Source organism: Caretta caretta, chromosome 5 (assembly GCF_965140235.1).
Source record: "Caretta caretta isolate rCarCar2 chromosome 5, rCarCar1.hap1, whole genome shotgun sequence".
Taxonomy (NCBI): Eukaryota; Metazoa; Chordata; order Testudines; family Cheloniidae; genus Caretta; species Caretta caretta.
Window position 1 is genome coordinate 79,327,563 of NC_134210.1, and position 19,480 is coordinate 79,347,042.

A 19,480-nucleotide genomic window follows, 5' to 3' on the forward strand; every position below is an offset into this window, starting at 1 on the left:
TACTGTAGTAGATAGCCAAGATACACAATTATCTACACCACAGTGCCATAGCCTATGTCCACACTGGCAAGTGAAAGATTAAAAAAAAAATAAATAAATAAAACCCCACACCCCCGAAAGACAAAAGGTTTGCCGATGACAAGCGCCAGCGTGAACAGCGTTTTGTCGGCAGGAGTTGGAGGTGGAAGTTTTTTGTTGGCAGGAGAGCCAACGAACAGTGGCTACAGTGTGCGCCTTTTAGCGGCACGGCTGTAGCAGCACAGCTGTGTCACTAAAAGCTGCGTTGTGTAGACAGCCATATACAAAGGCAAAAAGGTATGTTGAAGTATGTGGATTATCCTAACAATAAAGACTTTATGAACTACCAGGGGAAGTCTAGAGCTCTTTAATTCCTGGCTTAGGGTTATTATTCTGTGCTCAAATATGTGCACACAACTCTTGTTGATTTCAAGAAGAATTTGCTGCTTTGCACACCCGGAGTAAAGTCTGGTCCTAAGAAGTGCACTTAAGCATATCTAGTCTCATAACATGAGCTCCTTTTTAATGTATATACCAAACAAAAGTTTCCCTGGAGAAAAACAGCAGCTATTCTTTCTTGTCTTTGTTAAACCCTATCAATAAATCTGATCTTCCTTAACAATAAATATGCCTTTGTAGCAAATGATGAAGGCCTTGAATGGTGCAAAGCACTCTGACATCCATTCAGCAAAGCAAGCAAGTATGTGCTTAACTTTAAGCAGATGAATTGTTCCATTCATACCAATGGAATGACACCAATACAGACCAGATGAGGATCCAGGCTTCTATGCTTATTTCAAAGTTTTTACAATACGCATTAGTTCTTTTAAAATGATAAAGAAAAAAGAAAAAAAAGCCAGACATACAAAATACTCTGTATCAAGGCAGGACGTCATCAAGGTTAAATTCTAATATGCCAGCTCAGCACAGTCTTATCTACAGAAATATAAATTTAAAGACTCTTTGTAAACAAATACTATTCAATTGTGAAATGCAACAATCCGAAATAATTTTAGGTACAGAGTAATATTATTTAAAACCAATTAAAATGGTTTAAAATATAAAATTAAAAAAAAATACTGTATAGTCCAGTAGAGAAGATGTACAACAGGAAAAAACCTATAAAATCAACTCTATGCTTCACATTTAAAGAACAGACTAATAAAAAGGACAAAATGTGTTATGTCTGCTATGTGACTCTCTAATCAATTGTCTCACTTAGGACCACTCCTACTTCCATTTGCCAATTTTTCTATTGACTTCGACAGGAGCAGAATAAGCTCTAAGAGGGGTTTTTAAATATTACGCAATAAGCTTAAACATGACAAGACAAAAGATTAGCAATCTATATAACATTATTGATTTTGAAGTCTACTTCATTTAAGTTCTAGACTGGCAAGTTTAGATCTGAATAGAATTATACGTAATATAGGTTACCGTAGGCGAGAAGAAACTATTTACCTGTATTTTTGGCTGTGCAGAAAAATAAACTTGAAGGACTTCAACAGTACTGCGTATTCGAACGGATGCTCTCTCTGGCTCAAAGTTTGGATTGATTAAATCAGTGAAGGGTTCATTTGTTACATCATTTCCCAGTAACGAATAATAAAAGAAAAACTCAGGCTGTCGTTCTGGAAGTTTCATTGTACTAGGAATTAACTAAGTGTGGGGAAGAAAAGTCAATTAATATATATATATATATATATATTTTTTAAACACAAATAATTACAGCTGCCTTCAAGCATCTGGTTAGAGTTATAAATACTGTAGCTAAAACTGTCTCAAACTCCAGAAGACCAAACTAACCTAAATCCCCGATTGCAAAAATGTTTTAAAATATATGTATACATGGAGAGTCAGTATTTCCATATTAATGGCCAGATTCTGCCACTCTTCCTCATGCTAAGTGGTACTTTACTCCAGATGCAATCTGAAAGACTTCAATGGGACTACTTGTGGGGTAGCTTTAATTTGTATTGGGGCTGTCAATTAATCACAGTTAACTCACGCGATTAGCTCAAAAAATAGTGATTAACTGCATAAGTAAATCACACTGTTAGTATAATATCAATTGAAATTTTTAAAATATTTTTGGATATTTTTCTACATTTTAAAATATATTTATTTCAATACAGAATACAAAGTGTACAGTGCTCACTTTATATTTTTTACAAATATTTGCATTGTAAAAACAATTAACAAAAGAAACAGTATTTTTCAGTTCACCTCATACAAGTACTGTAATGCAATCTCTTCACTGTGAAAGAGAAACTTACAAATGTAGATTTTTTGTTACATAACTGCACTCAAACATAAAACAATACAAAACTATAAATCCACTCAGTCCTACTTCTCGTTCAGCCAATCGCTAAGACAAAGAAGTTTGTTTACATTTACAAGAGATAATGCTGCCCTCTTCTTATTTACAATGTCACCAGAAAGTGAGAACAGGAGTTTGCATAGAACTTTTGTAGCCGACATTGCAAGGTATTTACGTGCCACACGCGCTAAAGATTTATATGCTCCTTCATGCTTCAGCCACCATTCCAAATGACATGGTTCCATGCTGATGAAGCTTATTAAAAAAAAAAATAATGCATTCATTAAAATTTGTGACTGAACTCCTTGGGGGAGAATTGCGTTTCTCCCATATATTTCATGTTATAGTAGTCTCGAATGATGATTCAGCACACGTTCATTTTAAGAACACTACAGATTTGACAAAACGTAAAGAAGGTGTGTAAGATTTCTACAGATCGCTACAACACTCGACCCAAGAGTTAAGAATCTGAAGTGCCTTCCAATATCTGAGAGGGATGAGGTGTGGAGCATGCTTTCAGAAGTCTTAAAAGAGCAACACTCTGATGTGGAAAACTACCAAAAAAGAAAAATCAACCTTCTCTGGTGGCATCTGACTCAGATGATGAAAATGAACATGCATCAGTCTGCACTGCTTTGGATTGCTATCGAGCAGAACCTGTCTTAAGTATGGATGCACGTCCTCTAGAATGGTGGTTGAAGCATTAACATACAAATCTTTAGCACATCTGGCACGTAAATATCTTGCGATGCTGGCTACAGTAGTGCTGTGTGAACACCTGTTCTCACTGGAGGTGACATTGTGAACAAGAAGCTGGCAGCATTATCTCCTGCAATTGTAAACAAACTTGTTTGTCTGAGTGACTGGCTGAAGAAATAGGACTGAGTGGATTTGTAGGCTCTAAAGTTCTACATTGTTTTAGTTTTGAATGCAGGTTTTTTTACATAAATTCTACATTTGTAAGTTCAACTTTTATGATAAAGAGAATCCACTACAGTACTTGCATATTAGGTGAATTGAGAAATGCTATTTCTTTTGTTTTTTACAGTGCAAATATTTGTAATAGAAAATATAAAATGAACACTGTACACTTTGTATTCTGTGTTATAACTGAAATTAGTATATTTGAAAATGTAGAAAACATCAAAAAATACTTAAACAAATGGTATTCTATTATTGTTTAACAGAGCAATGAATCGTGATTAATTTTTTTAATCACTTGACAGTCCTAATTTGTATTACACATTCGTGCCTAGAGGACCCAACTTAAATCAAGGCCCCAAACACAATAGAAACTGTACAAACACACAGTAAGAGAGTCTAGATTCTCAGCACTTTGGAAACAATCAAACAAGGGAGGTCAGAAAGACAGATGTGTAATGACTTGCCCAAAGTCACACAAGTCAATGGTAGAGATGGAAATAGAACCTAGGTCTCCTGATTCCCATTTCAGTGCCCCAGCGACTAGATCATACTGTAGTACTAGGATTTTATGGTTGTATTTTGTATCATTTAGAATGAAAGATAAAGAATAATAATGTAGCATGTATTAAATGTATTGATGTAGGATACGATTTGATGGTATTCTGCCAGCCATCCTTTCTGAAAGCAGAAAGGAATGGCCTCATGTGCCACTGGTAAAGATGCATCTGCCAGAACCTTGTGTCTGAAGCGGATTTCAAGGCAGTAATGGACCTTTAGAGTTACCACTTTGTTGTAGGTTTAAAATTAGTATTTTGAAATAAGTAAAAGAATGCAATGATTGTTTTCTCCTGCATTGCAATTTGATGTTCCTGTTCAAATGTTCTCTGTAAATCAATCCTGCTTTGTGTGTGAATGAGGAACATGTGTATTAGAAGGTAAGTGTGATGACCATCACCAGACCAGATGTTCTGGGGAGGACAGATGTAAAGGCGCCAGAAGATTGCAACATGCCCCTATTGAGATGTCAAAGGAGGGCAGATTGAGGACTCTAAAAATGAGGCAAGCACTTATCAGAACAAGATAGCTGTGATCAAAACCAGCATGGGGTATCTCCCCAAGAGACTAATGAAGTAATAAAGAAAGAAGAAGAACAATTTAAGAAAACAAGCACTCATCAAAGGGCAATTGATTGCAGCATGACTGTGAAAAACTCATTGGTCCCAATGAAGGAAGATCACTATATAAACAGGGTGCTTTGCCATGAAATTTTGGGTTCGTCCTGCCAAGACTTCCCTGGAGCATCATGTCGCAACCAACAGAACCCGGCTCCTCCCTACCAGCGATCAACCTAGCTGGCTACTTGGTTGCTCCAGACTGGTAACTATAACATCGACTGGTGGGACAGAGAGACAGAGTATGTGTGCGCGTGCACGCTAATTGTTGCATCTCCAATAAACAGCGTGTTGCCTTTTCCCCTGAAATAGTTCCCGTATGCTTCTTATAAAGTATAACGATACCACCTTCAAATAAGGTACTCAATGTAAAAGTAGCAAAATCTGGTCCTATGATTGCAACTAGTTTCCACTATAAAGCTCTAATTTTGTTTCCCTATGATTTTGGCATGGAAAATTGCCAAATTTACTTAAGGAAAGAAGAATATTTCTGTAAGGTTTGAAGAAAGTTCAAATAATGTGAGTTACAGGTGATTTTAAAAACTATGCTGACTTTGAAAGTATTACTTATGTTTAGCAATTATTTGTATCCTTGTAATTCAAAAAGCAGCTTGTTGTGAACCCTCCACATTTTCCATTTGTTAAATCTCTCTAAATTTATTTATGTCTATATTTGAAGAAATAGGTTGCATTTAAAGTTATTGTTTGGATAGTTTTGAGCCCATTTACTGTGTTAAAGAGAGCATGTTATCCTTTCTGGGCTGGTTGCATCTTAGAAAGAACTCAGGGGTATTTCTACAGAAAACAGAGCTTCCTTAAGCTCAAATGGCAGAGATCTGCGTTTTTGAAGATGAAGGACCAAAAGTTTTCAAGCTTCAGCTAAGTAAGTATGTAACATTTTATTAGGGAGAATTTCTCCACATTTAAACTTGCAACTACAGTTCCATGATTAGGTTGATTTGATTGCTTGTAATTCTAAATTTAATTACACAAAGAAAAAAATTTAAAAACCCAACAACTTGGCAATTTCCAAATAAAAAACCAAAACCCACTATTTTAGAAATCAGTTAAGGTTGCTGAGTGACGACAATGTACTTTTAATGTACCTATCTCACCACTAACAAACCCAAATGCTTGAAGACAATAAGTGAATGGTTTGACATCCTAAATCTTACACTGTCCACATAATAAAATTGTTACCAAGTATAAAGTAATGCATAATTTTTCAAAATAAACTTTAAATCTAGCCCAAAATGAATACTATTCTTTCACCAGAAGAAGATAAAGATTTAAAAGATAAACACAGGAAATACAAGAAATGGGAAAACAATAGCAAAACCATTACTTTTTTACATATTATAAAAGCTTTATTGGCATAATGGTCTTAAAGGTGAATAATCATTACCTGTTCCAGCTGCGTGGCAAATGCTATAGTCACAGACAAAACAAAGTATTCTCTGCAATATTCTGCTGGTCCAATTTGATGATAGCCTTCTTCCTCATTCAGGACTGCTAAAATATTTTTAGGATCTAGCCCAGAAAGCAGAGCAGGCACTTTAAGAGAATTGAATTTATATTGTTATGTTCTTCTAGATTTCCAGATTTGTGTATTTCATCTGTTTTTAAAAAAAAAAAAAAACACAAAACAAAACAAAAAAACCCCACACAACTGAAAAACACCCCTCCCCAAAATTACATCATGGAGCATCAGACTGCTATCCACCTGGGCCACCAGCAGAGTTGGAACCTTTAGATCCATACACAGACACCGATTGCTTGAGCTAACAACGTAACTAATCGTGTATCAGACTGGCATCTTCTATGCGGACCAGAATATTTAACCAGTGGGTAAAGCAATTGAGAGACTCAGATGACTTGGGAATCCCAGGCTCTGGAGGGGAGTGTGCTCTAGCAGACACCTATTCACATGCCCATTCCCCACTCCCAAGCATGACTCCTTCTGCCATCTCCTCCAAATTGTCCCTGTCTCCACCCCATCTCCTTCCTGTTCCTGGCTCTTCCAGACCACTCCCATTCCCTCACCTAGCTAGTCTGTCTCCACTCCAAGTTCCTCATTTGAATTCTAGTCTTCTTCTCCAAGCAAACCCTAGTCTCACCCCTCTACATACACAGCCTCCAGTTGCCCCCCCCGCACACCCACTATATTCTCCATCTTCATTGATATCCAGTGCCCACTTCCCTCCTGGCTCCTAGTCAGAGTCTCCTTCCCCAGCTACTCCAGGTTCTCCTCCTGCACCACAGTTCCTCTTTAGATCCGTAGCCCTTCACCCCACTGTGGTCTTGAGAGGAGAGAGAAGGACTGGGCCCTTCTATTGTTTCCCAGTGCCTCCACCCAGAACACAAGTGGAGGTCATGCCTGGACAGGGTGGTGCGGGGAAGAGGAATAAAACGGGGTTTCTCCATCTCTCCTTGCTGCCCAACTGGCTTTGAAGGAAAAGAGAAATGATTCTTTCATTGTGTCACCTCTTTTCTATATTTAAAGATCTCAAGGACAAGCAGCAGCCATTCTGCTGAGGTAAATGCCCCATCCTCCCAATTTGACTGGTGATTCCAAGATCTGTAGTCTGATCAGATCACTGTTTTTTGGGGTCAGGAAGGAAAATTTTCCTTTGGGGAAATAAGAGCAGGATGTCCGGTAGTTTTTCCATCTTCCTCACAGCACCATGGAGGCCCGATTTTAAGTTAATAAGGAGTGAAGAATTAAAAGATGAAATTTTCATCTTAAGTAAAGCCCATAATTTGTCACAATTTGTGGGTGAGAGCTCAATATCCCAGAGACAAACTTGAGTAGGAGACGTAGGAGATACCTGGTGGTGCCTATTAGCCTACAGGAAACAGGGAAGACCTTGAGTCTTTACAAACTTAGGTAACCTTTCACATATGCCCTTATTCCTCCTTCCAGGGAAGGGTGAAAGAATTTAGAGGAGTGAGTTAGGCTGAAGGGAGCCAACCCTGAATATAGGTTATTTAACGTGATGCCATTTAACACTGCATTGAACTGTCTTGTTGTGACAGTTCTCAGGGAACCCAGGACTGACAGTCACCTTGTTACCCCTGCCTTCAGAAGAGGGAGTCTCATGTGGTAGCTGAGGGTCAGCTCCCTAACACCACATTTCAGCCACTCAGGCACTCTGGTCTGGGCTATGCCAGCCCTAGCTTTGCCTTTCAGATTAACAATAGGTGTATCCCAATTCCTGAATCATTCCCCTGTGATATCCAGCCCCTGGCTACTCACAGATATCCCAGACCCTCTGCACCCAAAGACGCACCCCAGTTTTATCTTAAACCACTGCTCCTGTAAACCACAGAGCTTGTGAGCACTTATAATAAAACAAAAGTAGTTTTCAAACAATAAAGATCGAACTAGAAATAAAAAAAAAAGTGGTGAAAAAAATGGTTACAATTTAAAAAAAAAAAAAAAAGAAATGAAGCATGAACCTGGATCTACACTTATCAATAGATACCTTTCTTATCTAAGAAAGTCGATTTTCCTCCCCTCCCACCAAAACTCAGTCTGTTGCAGAACTGGCTGGTTTCTCTAGAACCAGGATCCAAATGTTTATGAGGGGTTTCCTCAGTGAATGGATGCAGTGTCCTTCCCCACACTATATTATCCTGAAAAGTATGTTTGGTTTCTATTCACAGACAGGGCGAAACCCTGCCTAGCTGTAAAGTTTCTTTTTTACCTTTAAGTGGTTTTAATTGTTTCTTGTTGCCTCTCCTGGTTTCCCATTCAAAAGTTTTAGGCTATGTCTACACTGGCAATTGAACGACAAAAAAACACCCAAACAAACAAAAAAAAACCTAAAAGACAAATGTTTTGCTGCAACAAGTGCCAGTGTGAACAGCATTGCCAGCAGGAGCGCTCGCCTGCCAACAACATGAACACCACTCATTGGGGGCAGAAGTCTTCTTTTGTCGGCAGGAGAGCCGACAAACAGCAGCTACACTGCACAACTTTTAGTGGCATGGCTGTGGCGATACAGCCATGTTGCTAAAAACTGTGTAGTGTAGAGGTAGCCTTCATATTATGCAGGGCTAAACAACCTAGCCCTTCTACTGCATCATTGGCCAATCAAGGCAGAGTGACAACTCCCCTTTGCCCATATGGGCCATCACCAAGACATTGTCTTCTTGTGACCAATTTCTACTCCAAGTCCATCAAGCATACTTTCAGTATATTATTCCTTAAACATTACCCATGCATATATTTCACAATGACTATGACTCTTGACAAGTTATAAGTGTTTGGAGATACATTACATGTTACTCTCTCTAGATAACTAGTGAGTTTGTCAGATCTGGTGCAAGAGATATTTACAAAGAAAGAGGATCCTTTGCCAAGGGGTCTGTGTGTCACACTGGTTTTGGAGCAGGAGAACAGCTCTCTCCCGTCAAACTAAACATTAATAAAGTTTGCACTTTCTGCTTTAAAAATCCATCCCTGTACCTGTATTTTATTTTCCTGCGTGCCCCGATCAACTCTTACCCCTGTTTTTACTACCTCTTTTCCGGACTACTCGATTTCAGTACTTAAGATCATAAAGTACAAAGTATCAAAACTACATTCTGTCAAGGAAATAAGCAGCTTGTTTGTTTTTAAATGACAGAAACCTCACACCCATCCTATTACAATAAGCAAACAAGCACACCTGCTTTATTGGATCCTGATATGATTAGATAGCCATTATAAAATAACCCTTGCACTCAATGCTTACATTTATATGTACTATATGCACTGTAATAGGTTGTAAATATTTTGTATAAAAATGCTATTAAAGTAAAATGCACTTGTGTCCCAAAACAATCATTTGCAATCAACTGTATGCTCTTCAGACAGAAAAACACAGCTTTTCTGAATAAAATGTAACTAAAATGTTTATTATGCTACTAACCTTTCCCTTCTCTAGGGGGTGCTTCTTTTGCTTTAAAGCCATCCACTGGTGCTTTTGTATCAGTTTCCAACACTAGACTTATCTGTATCTCAGATTTAAATTTAGTATATTTGTTGCTGAGCAAAGGATACCATTTTGGTGCCTGCAGAATTAAAAAAAAAAAAAAAAAAAATTATATATATAAAGTATGTTCCAAAAAGAAGAAAGAAGAGAATGGCAAAGGCATATAATGTGGTTACAGGATGAAATAACTCTGCTACAGTCTGCCAAAAGATGTAAGATGTGCTTCAGTGCTTATTTTCAAAATATCAGACTGATTCTCTGTCACTTTCTACCATAATAGCAGAAATTTTGTTATACCAAATTTCTTAGGTAGATTGACGTGGACCAAACCTTTCTGCCTAACAATCAAGATGTCTAACAACAATGCCCTGATAGCCTTTGGAAGTGCATGGGAAGCAGCCTAAGATGGAGCGAAACCACAAATTACAGCAAGATCACAGAGTTTTAGGGGACCCCGGGGCAAAATCTGAAACTGAACCTCTCCCTCACCACCTGAGATCTGGGGTAGGATGGCAGGGAGCTAGCTTGTCCCACTCACTCTGCAGAGGCGCCTCCTGTCCCACAAGGCTGGGCATGGTTCCCTGCTCTATATGTTGTGACCTGGCACATGGGATCACTGCTCACTCAAATTTTCCCCAACGACCCTTCCATCATGACAGAGGAGTAGCCAGGCCAAACCTAAGTGGCACTATGACCCTGTGCGCCAGGTCACAATGCTATGTGCTCAAATTCCACTGGTTTGGGAGCCCTCTCAAGCAGGGCGCCTGGGGTGAACTGCCCCTTTTGCACATGCCCCATCCCAAGCATTCTTGAGCAAGGTTTACTCAGAAGTGCCTGCCATTCACCAATAAAATAGCTCTCTAAAACCTGCCATACATCAGCCTTTTGCTTTATTTTTTCCTTTTTAACATTTTTCTCTTGGTCTCCTCTGAAGTAGGCAACTGTGGCTTAATGACTGCAGCAGAGGGAGAAGGAGTCAAGATATCTGCAGTCTATTCCCAGTTTTTCCCTAGTTACCTGCATAACCTTGTGCAAATCATTATCTCTCTTTGTATAATAGATGGCACCCTAACTCACAGCTGTTTTGTGAGACTCATAAGTCCTGTCTTGATACACAAAGAAGGTGTGTTTTTTCCAATCCAATTAGCTTAATATAACTAAAAAACTGGATCAAGACATAGACTGACATATTTGAAGACATATTAATTAGCTGGCCATATTTTAGGCTAGACTCCTAAAGGAAAAAACTGCACATATTCCTTCCAATGCCTGGGCATACTCAACAAGATAACAGGCTAAAACCACCATAGAATCTTTAATCAGAATAGAGAAAAATCTTATTTTTCTAAGATCTCATCTAACAGACCCTCACATGGTAAAATTGTATGGAACACAAGCTATCTTGAGAAGAGTGAGTTTTTTCAACCCTGCGAAAATGGCTCTAGGGAATCCAGGCTATTGTATGACCAGCCATGGTGTAGTTTATACATAGAGTTTAAGGCCAGTAAGGACCATTAGATCATCTAGCCTGACCACCTGTATATCATGGACATTAAAATTTCATTGTATTGAGCACTGTATTTTACACATTTGGCTAAAGCATAATTTCCAAAAATGCATCCAGGACTGATTTGAAGATATCAAGAGATGGAGAATCTGCTACTTCCCTTGGTAGTTTGTTCCAATTCTACACTGTTAAAAATGTACTTATTTCTGTCAGAGTTATTGTATTGGTCCCAGGATAGTAGAGAGACCAGCTGGGTGACATAACATCTTTTGTTGGATCAACTTCTGTTGCTGAGAGAGACAGCTTCAGGGTTGCCTTGAAGAGCTCTGTAAAAGCATGTCTCTCTCAGCAACAGAAGTTGGGCCAACAAAAGATATTACCTCACCCACTTTGTGTATCTTATGTCTAGTTAAAACTTACTGGCTAGCCATTGGTTCTTGTTACACGTTTATCCTTTAGTACCCAATATTTTCTCCCTGAGAAGGTACTTTAACACTGTAATCACGTCACCTCTCACTCATCATTTTGATAAACTAAACAGATTCAGCTCTCAGTCTGTCAAGGTTCCTCCCCCACTCTGAACTCTAGGGTACAGATGTGGGGACCTGCATGAAAAACCTCCTAAGCTTATCTTTACCAGCTTAGGTCAAAACTTCCCCAAGGTACAAAATATTACACCCGTTATCCTTGGACTGGCCGCTACCACCACCAAACTAATACTGGTTACTGGGGAAGAGCTGTTTGGACGCGTCTTTCCCCCCAAAATACTTCCCAAAACCTTGCACCCCACTTCCTGGACAAGGTTTGGTAAAAAGCCTCACCAATTTGCCTAGGTGACTACAGACCCAGACCCTTGGATCTTAAGAACAATGAACAATCCTCCCAACACTTGCACCCCACCTTTCCTGGGAAATGTTGGATAAAAAGCCTCACCAATTTGCATAGGTGACCACAGACCCAAACCCTTGGATCTGAGAACAATGAAAAAGCATTCAGTTTTTTACAAGAAGACTTTTAATAAAAAATAGAAGTAAATAGAAATAAAGAAATCCCCCCTGTAAAATCAGGATGGTAGATATCTTACAGGGTAATTAGATTCAAAAACATAGAGAACCCCTCTAGGCAAAACCTTAAGTTACAAAAAAGATACATAGACAGAAATAGTTATTCTATTCAGCACAATTCTTTTCTCAGCCATTTAAAGAAATCATAATCTAACACATGCCTAGCTAGATTACTTACTAAAAGTTCTAAAACTCCATTCCTGTTCTGTCCCTGGCAAAAGCAGCATACAGACAGACACAGACCCTTTGTTTCTCTCCCTCCTCCCAGCTTTTGAAAGTATCTTGTCTCCTCATTGGTCATTTTGGTCAGGTGCCAGCGAGGTTACCTTTAGCTTCTTAACCCTTTACAGGTGAGAGGAGCTTTCCCCTGGCCAGGAGGGATTTCAAAGGGGTTTACCCTTCCCTTTATATTTATGACACAGTCTCTCACTCATTTTAATCATTCTTTGAGAGTTTCACCCTGTACTATTACTTCATCGCCATAATCTGAGGGATTTTTATTTTTTTAAATAAAGAATGCAAATTTGGTTGTTTCAGCAAAGAACTACTCAATTACAGCCAGAAATAAAAATCCAAAATTAGTCTGATTATTAAAGACAGCTTACAGAGAATTATTTCATATGAAATACAAATACATCAATGTCAATATTGCTATTCTCAAAATCTTTAAAATTCAGGAAGGCAAAAGAACCTTCACACATGCTTGGCCATATCACAGTAATCTCCAATGACCAATTTAAAAATAAGTCAGATGCATTTTACATTTCATCATGTCAATAAAATGTATACAAAATATTTGTGCTTCACACATGCTATTAAAATCTCCTTTGAAAAGGTTTTGAACTACATGTTCTGATGAGTCAACATTCCTTCAAATAGGATTGGAGACCTCTGCAAGTTCCTTTTGAGAACTACTTCAGAACCTACAAAAATGGAAAATATAAGTACTATCCAACTGTCAGTTATTAACATCTCCTCATAACAAATAACATACCTGTTTCTTTTCTTGAGCAGCTCTTAAATCAAGTACAATATAGCCTATATTCTCCTTAGTTGAAGATATAGGATCCAAAGCAAAACACTGGAGTTTGATAGGTGTACGCTGTAGCCTGGAAGAATACCACAATGAAATCCAATTTGTACCAACAATCCCTGTAATCAGACTTAACGGATGAAAAATGTCACAGCACGGAAAGATGACAGTATAAACAAATCTGAAAATATAGCAACTTGTTAACTGGTTCACATCAGTACAAACTGAATATACTGTTAAACGTCTACAATCAAACACTGTTATAAATGATAAGGAGGTAAGTAAACCCATTTTTAAAAAATTCGTTCACTAGACCCTCCTAAAGTCCAAGCAATCATGGAAAAGATATAGTAGTATTACATGAAACTGTTCCTCACCAGAAAGAGAGGCAGGTTTAGATTCTACTCTCAGACATGTAACATTCATCACCATGTATTTTTAAATTTTATGCTAACAGTTGGACGTATAGTATTAAACTGACACACAAAATAAGCAGCACCACTTATTTCAATCGGAATTTCACTTCAGTGTTAATTCAGTGATTAAAAAGGTATAAAATAAAAACAGACTGTTGCGTTCACTACTTGATTACATCCTTTGAACTATTTTCAAGTATGTCTTCAGAATGTAAATTTAGCTACATCATTAAAAACAATGGCCTCAAAACATTTGAAATTATTCCCCCCATATACAACCATCAAAATAAAGATGGCTGTGTCTGCATAGATAATGCCCCCTAGTGGTTTGTGCATCAATATATTTGGGCAGGGATGGTCATGCACTTGTCAGTAGCAAGCGTGAAAAAATTTCTCTGATGATGGTGGTACCACTATTGAAAATGCAAAGTAACTAAGTGTGGTGAGTCTGTTACATTGAGCATTAATATTAAGGCATAAAGTTGACGCCAGATACGATATTATATATGCTAAATTAGGCTAAGTGATAGTTGCTGCAGAAACCATAACTCAGAACTGTAATAGGGTTTTTTTTGCATTTAATATGGTGTAGGATTAAGTTTTCTAGTAATATATTCCACTGTATACAGGATAATTTGAGTCCACTGTAGGTATTGTAGCATAATGCTCTTCTACTGTAAGATTTTTTTTAAAATAAAACTCATACATGAGTTTTAGACTCCTTCAATGTCACTCACACTACCATTTATCATTTGTGCTGTAGCAGCAAAGCCATGGTGGAAAACTTTCAATATATACTGTAATTATATATAGCAGATTGCACTACAAAGGGTGGATAAAAATCAATTATTTTTAAAAAAGTAAAATAAACCAGATTTTTTGATAGATTCTTTTCCCTTAAAAAGCAGTTTATCTAAAGATAAAGATATCTTTGTGCTATAATGTATCTCATCATAGAATAGGGATTATAAATTCTAATTCTATAGTATAAGACAATATATTCACGTAATGTTTAAGAAAAGTTTTGTAAATGAGTTTCAAGAGTTCATGGATTAGGGACCCAATCTTATGGGGTTTCAGGGGCTTCTGTGTAGATTATTTAGGCTAATCTTTCTATCTACCCACCCAATGGGACTCAGTGCTCAGTCTAGAAGATACCATCGGAGTTGCTTAGTTTTGCAGATCTCAAACTGTGGATATGTGTCTCCAGAGATAACACGCTTGTTAATAGCAAAAATGTTTTTAAATAAATATATAGAGGTGAGAAATAACTGACCTCAACCCTATTGTCCCTGTGTACACAATTTTGCACACAGAGTCAATCCCTTACCTCTCTCTAAAAGTGCAAAGTTTCAAAAAGTTCAATGAACAGAAGATTTTGGGGGGTGGAATAGATCTGGACAAAGAGAAGTCTGGATATAAATGTGAGAAGGGATGGACAGGTAGTAGAAACAAAAGTGAAACTGTTGGAGCAGCATATTCCAGAAGTCTTGAGGTCTTTCTGAGTGTAGCCTTCATTGATTTGAGATCTATCATACCATTCTCTCACTAGAAGGGAAAATCTATAATGGGAGCAGGCCATAAAAGAGACCCAGTACTACTGTCATCTAAAATTTTTAGAAGCCAAAACACACAGCTTTCACTGGGTGTAAAGATAAAAATAATGACAACATTGACAATTTTATAATGTAACCTGTGCTGGTGAAGGGCTTTCCTATCAAGCTCCCAAGCCAATTCGGTGGCAAACCCTGGCTGGTCTGAATGATCCACAGGATCCGTAGCTAGCTGTTCACCATCAAACTTCGCTTCTACCACAAGCATATGCTTTGCACGTTTGGGAAAATGGCGTCCTGGAAAAAATACAAAGGCACAACTATCAGGCAGCTCTGCTAGAAACACAGAAGAACTTGTGTTTTTGTCAAAAAACAGAAACTGTACAAATAAATTTCCTTATCATTCTTCTTGAAGTTGTTCTAAAACATATAAATATACTTTCCACATCTTAATTTTAAAAAAGTATCATTCCTTTCAAAGAAGTGGAGGGTGGACTTCAACACATAAAAGGTAGGAAAGTGTCCTCAGTAAATATACATGATAAATAATTTTCTATTAGGTCCCAATTTTGCAAACATGTATGTCAGTAACTTTACTAGTGAGTAGTTTTATTGAATATAATGGAACTACTCACATGAGTAACTTTACTCTCGCATGTGTATGGGATCACGCACTTACTATGATATTTTGATTTTTTTCCTTTAGTTCTGGAAGTTCATTGGGTTGTTTAAATGGGTATAATATGCAATGTTTCCTAACTTTATCTCAAGAGCCAGGGCTGAATTTTCATATTATTTGTTGTACACCAGCATCCTAGTACTGTCGTAAGCAAGAATAATTCACTGCCTGCCATAAAGAGCTTGCAATCAAAGCTGGACAGACAGTCAGATACATAGCAGGTATATTGCTGGTGCAGATTTTTAAGTGGTTCATTACAAGCTGTCATTAAGCTTTTCACTAACCTGGTGTGAGGTTATTATTTTTTTAAAACAATGAGGAGTAGAGGAAATGAAGATAGAGTCCTGTGATAGTTTGTTAATTTTGTGATTTAGGTGCTCATAACAGCACGGTATTAAAAACACTCAGCCAGACAGGCATTGTGCAATCCCCCCACCCCCAAAAAAATTTTCACAATACTTGATTTAGGAATTTGACTAGCATCTATCTGAATTTGGTATGCCAATTTTCAGCCCAGAAGCATTACCTCTAAAAAACGTTTGAGTTGTATTTTTGGAATGTAAAAATCTAGAAGAACCTCCAAAAGTACATATAAGCTGAATTTTGAAAGCTATTGGTCCATAAAGAGTAATCAGTCTAACCAAATTTTAATATATACCTGGAGAAGGAACATTATTAATATCTCAAATATTTATACACATCCTAAAATTCTGAACACTTCATAAAAAGCAGCCTACATTTTCAAATGTGACAAGTTATTTTGAAAGTACTACTTAGGACTCTTAAACAGGTGGATACTCAGCACTTTATGGAAAGTAGGCTTCCTGAAGGTGTCTCAAATTGGGTACCACCAATCATCCTTTTTTGAAAATTTAGACCAGCATGCCTCTCTTGCCTCCCTTAATTAGTTACTACATAGCATGACTCCTGAGACAAGAGAGATAAGAAAGCAGTCTGAATCAACATTCTTCTGGCCTAATGGATTTCTCATTTTAAAGAAACAATACAGAGTTTTTCTCCTTATGACTGTGAATGTAAAACAACATGTATTTTGTATTTACTGTAGTTATGTCTCAAAAATTTGAGATCAATTCTTTCAAATTATAATCTGTAGTGCTGGGCACTCTAGAAATAACATTCAGAACTATTTCTGGAAAAAGATCTTCCCAAAGTCATTCATTGAGAATCTAATGCTGAAAACACCGAAAGACACATAGAAGTGTCTGGAAATACAGAAATAATCAGATATTTTCAGATACAGCACAGAAACATTCATTTAGGACAATCTGCAACTGAAGAATGAAAAACCCCAAGTTATTTATTTAACCATCCTTTCCCCACCTACCAAAATTTCTGAAAGTTAACAGAAGACTGTAAATTACATTTACAAAGTGTATGTCCAAACTGAGACGATTTTCAGAAGAAATCTCTCTCCCGAGTAAAGTCATTTTGTGTAGATAAATGAGGTGTGGATCCAACTGTAAGGAACATGAGTGCAACAGGGTGGTGTACTAGGCCCCAAACCTGTAATGAGGTCTGCACAGAATTTATTACAACACCTAAACTTTGCAGCTTCTTTCACATGGTTAAGAAGAAATACAACCCCTTCAATAAGAGGGGTATAACTGCTGATAGCTTTTGTCTTTATATTTTTAAGAAATTGTGTTTCTATAGGCTTTGGTCAGTCCAGATATCAAACCTTATTTGATTATGATTGTGTTAAAAAAATTAAAATATAGATCATTAGGCTATGGCAAAGGGGCATAGAAACTTTTTAAAAAGCTGACTAGAGTTGAGTGCCACGAGTATATCAAGCGTTTCAGGAATTATACCTGTCTGAGTCACATCTGAGTCACAAAACTTTGCAGTCACCCTGTTTGGGTTTCTCTCCCCGCTCCTTCTTTTGTTTTAAAAAGTCCCCTTCTCCATTCCCTGTTTATTTATATGTGCAAGCATTGTGCAAACAGAACCGTTAAACTGATCATACACAAACTGCTATCAAATGTTATAACAACATTGAAAATTACTTCCTCCTCACCCAATTTCTGTTAAAGTAATCATACAAACAGTAGCTACAACACTGAAAATGTTATATCCCTTTTACTGTTTCAATTCTAACTTATACGTAGCCAAAAACTCACTTTCCCTCAAGTAAACCAGAATCAGGGATTAATCTAACACCCTAGAATTGATTTTTACACCGTCTATTCTCATGGTATTACATGAATGAATGTTTTCTTTCAATATTTTCTGCCATTTAAAATTGGAGAAAGAAAGACCACCACCATAAAACAAATGAGACACACAAAAGCTGAATACTTCTACTCTCCGATACCTTAGAAGGAGTACCGTTATTTGCATATACCCTGAATTAGATACAACATCCAGGACAAGCAAGCAGGAAAAAAAAAGGGGAGGGGGGAGAAGACTGCACAGTTGTTACTCCAGCCCCTACTTCACCTTCCCAGTGGAAGGTAGTGGCTAGGGGACTCCTTAAGATATATAGGCCCTACATCTTGCCAATAATGTCAGTCAGCTGCTCACTCAATGCTCACTTAAATCAGAGCTGAATTTGGTCCACAGAGCTTTCAACAAAACTAATCAAAGTTTGCTCATTCATTTAGATTTTAAGTGATTCTGATTTTAGTAAGATGGAGACTGTGCCTTTAAGGAGTAATGCAACTTCAGTTCTCAAACTCTTCTTGTATATTCCTTATGAAGTACTCTGCTGCTGGCAATAACGAGAAAAAAATCAGACAAAAAATACATCAGTTGTAAGGCAAGCCCACAGAAGTTACTTAAAGGTAATTCTGTCCCACATCCTGGCATGTTCTTTGCAGGGATTACTAAATCCATCATCATGATATTTTAGCAAAATTTACATAGTCCAAAAAAAAAAAAAAAACCAGAAAGGGGAAATGAAAAAGTGCAAAGATGTTAATGCCATCGTGCACGGAGCAAGAGCCAGCTCTGCGCTCAGAGGACAGTGGCGGGCTCAATACTTTACCTTCCAGGATGGAGACAACGATCAGAAGCTGGTCCGATCTGGAGACCATTTCTGCTTTGGGGCTGTACGGGAAATCGGGGATCCGGGCTACGGCTGGCAGCCTGGGGGGTCCCTGGCCCTGCTGGGGGAACGGAATCTGAGGCAGGGGCGAGCGGTGTCCCGGTCCGGGCTGACAGGGGGTTACGGGGAGTGGAGTTTCGGGCCCTGGCGGGGGGGAGGGGTCCCCATATGAAGCGTCTCAACCTCTGCAGGAACAGAGCAGAAAGCCGCCGCTGGAGAGCAGGATCTGCCGCGCCCAGCTCCGCTCGCGGTGCCGCCACCCGCAGCCCTTTGCCGCCACGGACGCTCTTTAAACCAAACCGCTGCCTCCGCCGCTCCACTTCCGCCTAGCAACCAAGCGGCACCGGGCAGCCTGGCGGACAAAGAAACACAGAGACTGTGGAAGAGGAGAGAGCGCCGCTTCCGGACTGGGATCACTGCCGGCCAACCTGCAGCGCAGCGTTCGCAGCGGCGTTTGGGGTGGGAGGAAGTGGAGTGTGTGGACCAGCGCCACCTGTGGCTGAGGCGGGAGAACGACACCCCAGCGCTCTAGATGGGGGCGTGCAAAAGCAAGAGAAATCAGGGATCGTGCTGTTATGTTCTCCATCCTCCCAGCGGTGCCACAGGGCTGGGCTGCGAGGGAAATGTCCAGAGAGGGGGTTTGCAGGCAGTGTTATCGGCAGCCTCATTTGCATACAAATCTAACCCAGCTACCACAATCCTGGGCCTGTTACGTTGCACTGAAGGTGGTGTAAACTGAAGCAGGGAA

The 19,480-nt window shown here is 38.6% G+C and overlaps 1 protein-coding gene across 5 annotated transcripts in view; it reads right to left on the reverse strand.

Moving 5' to 3' along the window:
* Positions 1–19,087, reverse strand: part of CEP120 (centrosomal protein 120) — a 78,145-nt gene extending 59,058 nt beyond the window's left edge. For 4 of the 5 annotated variants that reach the window (XM_048849382.2, XM_048849381.2, XM_048849379.2 and 1 more), the window contains exons 1-6: positions 18,673–19,087; positions 15,127–15,283; positions 12,979–13,093; positions 9,351–9,492; positions 5,840–5,988; positions 1,480–1,677 (exon numbers count right to left, since the gene is read on the reverse strand). In XM_048849382.2, coding sequence (XP_048705339.1) covers positions 1,480–1,677; positions 5,840–5,988; positions 9,351–9,492; positions 12,979–13,093; positions 15,127–15,283; positions 18,673–18,721 — 810 coding nt within the window. In that variant the 5' untranslated portion in view covers positions 18,722–19,087. The remainder of the gene's footprint in view (positions 1–1,479; positions 1,678–5,839; positions 5,989–9,350; positions 9,493–12,978; positions 13,094–15,126; positions 15,284–18,672) is intronic. The other variant, XM_048849380.2, reaches the window with a different exon arrangement.
* Between the last annotated feature and the right edge of the window lie 393 nt (positions 19,088–19,480).